General features: G+C 39.3%; 1 protein-coding gene across 1 annotated transcript; it reads left to right on the top strand.

The window, feature by feature from the left end:
• The first annotated feature begins 387 nt into the window (after window positions 1-387).
• On the top strand, window positions 388-2,382 carry LOC103470985 (UV-stimulated scaffold protein A-like). Its single transcript, XM_017307104.1, has 2 exons — window positions 388-1,429; window positions 1,548-2,382. Exons 1-2 carry the CDS (start codon window positions 1,272-1,274, stop codon window positions 1,639-1,641), a joined length of 252 nt encoding a protein of 83 aa, XP_017162593.1. The 5' UTR covers window positions 388-1,271; the 3' UTR covers window positions 1,642-2,382.

The raw sequence follows: 2,382 nt of genomic DNA, 5'->3' as shown, positions 1-2,382 counted from the left end.
GTCACATATATATATAATTATTATAAATGTATATATAGCCTATGTTTAGTTATATATATACATATATATATTTATGAAATAAAAACAGGGCAATGTATTTTAATGCTCGATATTACCCATCAGATACCGTTCCCCTTGTTTTAAAGTGGGGGAACGGTATCTGATGGCCATATTTTACCCATCAGATACCATTCCCCGATATCTGATGGGCGAAATATGGCCATCAGATACTGTTCCCCCACTGTAAAACAAGGGGAATGGTATCTGATGGGTAATATTAAGCATTAAAATGCATTGCCCTGTTTTTATATATATATATATATATATGTGACAGAAATGTATTTATCATTACTATCATTACCCTAACCCTTATAATTATTAATTATTATTAGTAGTAGTAGTATTACTATTAGTCTCCCGCAAGAACGTGAAGAGAGTTTGACAACTTTGCCGAAACATGTTGTTTGAGCTTTAACGGTGTCCGTAGTTCCTCAGACAAGCGCGCCGAACAAGCGCGTGCTTTGTCAGTGCTCATCACGAGCACGCGCGTATTTTGCCGCGTTGGCGGGGCGGAGCGGCAAGAAGACGCTGGCGGAACCGTATCTGATGGGGAATCGCGGATTGACCTAACACCGGCCTTCGAAGGACCCATCCTAGGTAGACCAGACCTTCGAAGGATGCAGACCCTGAATTCGGACACAGCTGTTGAGTGTAGAGTTTTAGTGTTAGCTTCTGCTAAATACTGTGTTGACACATAATTTAGCAGAAGCTAACTACTTTAGTGGAACTAATGCCTGTAATTAGTGCTTTAGGGTTAGCACAACTAACTTTTTAGTTGATGGTGCCCACCACTGACTTTCATACATCCAGATCATTGAGTTTAGACATACCAGTCACTTCCACAGCACTGTGTGCAAGATCCAGGATGCTAACTCTCAGTAACTCAGTCTCATTTATGATGTAAATCTGATGTAAAACCCCATCTGTTAGAAAGCTGTCTGAAGACATGACAAAAGCTACATAAAATAATGTTTATTAAACTACCAACAAAAAGGAAATTCCAAATAACTAAAGCTAAGCTAGTAGTGCGTAAATGAAGTAATGAAGGTCCTGAAGGTGGATGCATTGGATTCACAAAACAAAGAGGAAACGGTGGAAAGTGTTAATGTTTCAACACCTCCAGTTTGTCTTGTTTTTCCTCTCCCATCAAGCTTTATTATGCTCACTCTGTTGTGTGGAAATGTTTTGCAGAGTGGCGTGATGTGGACTTGATGCGCGACATTGAAGCAGCAACAGGAGAGGACCTGGGCTCCAGTCGGGTGAGAGATAAAAAATGGAAGGGGAAAAAAAAGAAATACCCCAACCTCAGTGATCTAAAGCAGAGCAGCAACACGTCGCGCTCCAGACTGGAGAGAAAGGTCTTCAACAAGTATGTCTCTTCAACTTTGGCTAAGCCTTCACTGAGCTGAGCTAAGTGGTAGCCATGTGATCCTGTCAGGAAGTTGTAAAACTCCTCCTTTGTTTTCTTGTCCACCTCCCCTCTCTAGGAGCACCATGCGCAGAGTGGCTCAGGTGTTAAGTAAAGCCGACAGGAGAAAACACGACAAGTTCTCCAACCAGTTTAACTACGCCCTTAACTGACCATGTTTCTGTCGCTGTGCTCTATACACAGCCTCTTTCACAACAATCAGGGACTCTTAAAATCTGCATAAAGAAACTGAGTAACAGTTTTTAATGTGTGTGTTTATGTCCCTGCATTTCATGACTGAAGGAACATTCACAATATTCATGTTTTTGGAGGGACTCTCACAATGAAAGTTTCTCAGATAATTTATTTGTTTGAGCCAGTATAGGGCCATGTAACCCAGTTGAGGTAAAAAAAAATAAATAAGCATTTTTCACTGAAACACATTATTAATGCAAATATTTTTTTAAACTGAATGAGCTAACATCTCACCAGCAGCTCAGCTTATTTCTACACTTTGACTATGTTTTCTCAATTGAAATATTCACAAACATCAATATCAGTCAAAATTGGAATCTGCAGATCAGACTTTTTTAGATCAGTGATCAGCCAGAAAACTACAGTCGGTGCAGCCTTCGTACAGTACATACTGCCCATCTATCTCCACTGATAAACACCAAGCTAACATTCACACAATTCCTGCAAAAAGGACGCCCTGCGATACTATGACATTTCTGTTAAATATRCTCAGTCAAATATTGCATTAATGTTTGTATGATCTTGTGTCTTTGTTCTGTACACAGATACCAATATGTTGACTTTTTTCTACTTTTGCTGAATGATTAATTTATGTATTATGGGGTAATACGTGAGTTAGATTTAATACTACTGTGTGCATTAAAATCATTTGTACCATA

This window comes from Poecilia reticulata, linkage group LG10 (genome assembly GCF_000633615.1).
Source record: "Poecilia reticulata strain Guanapo linkage group LG10, Guppy_female_1.0+MT, whole genome shotgun sequence".
Lineage (NCBI taxonomy): Eukaryota > Metazoa > Chordata > Actinopteri > Cyprinodontiformes > Poeciliidae > Poecilia > Poecilia reticulata.
This window is presented reverse-complemented; position numbering and strand designations above follow the sequence as displayed.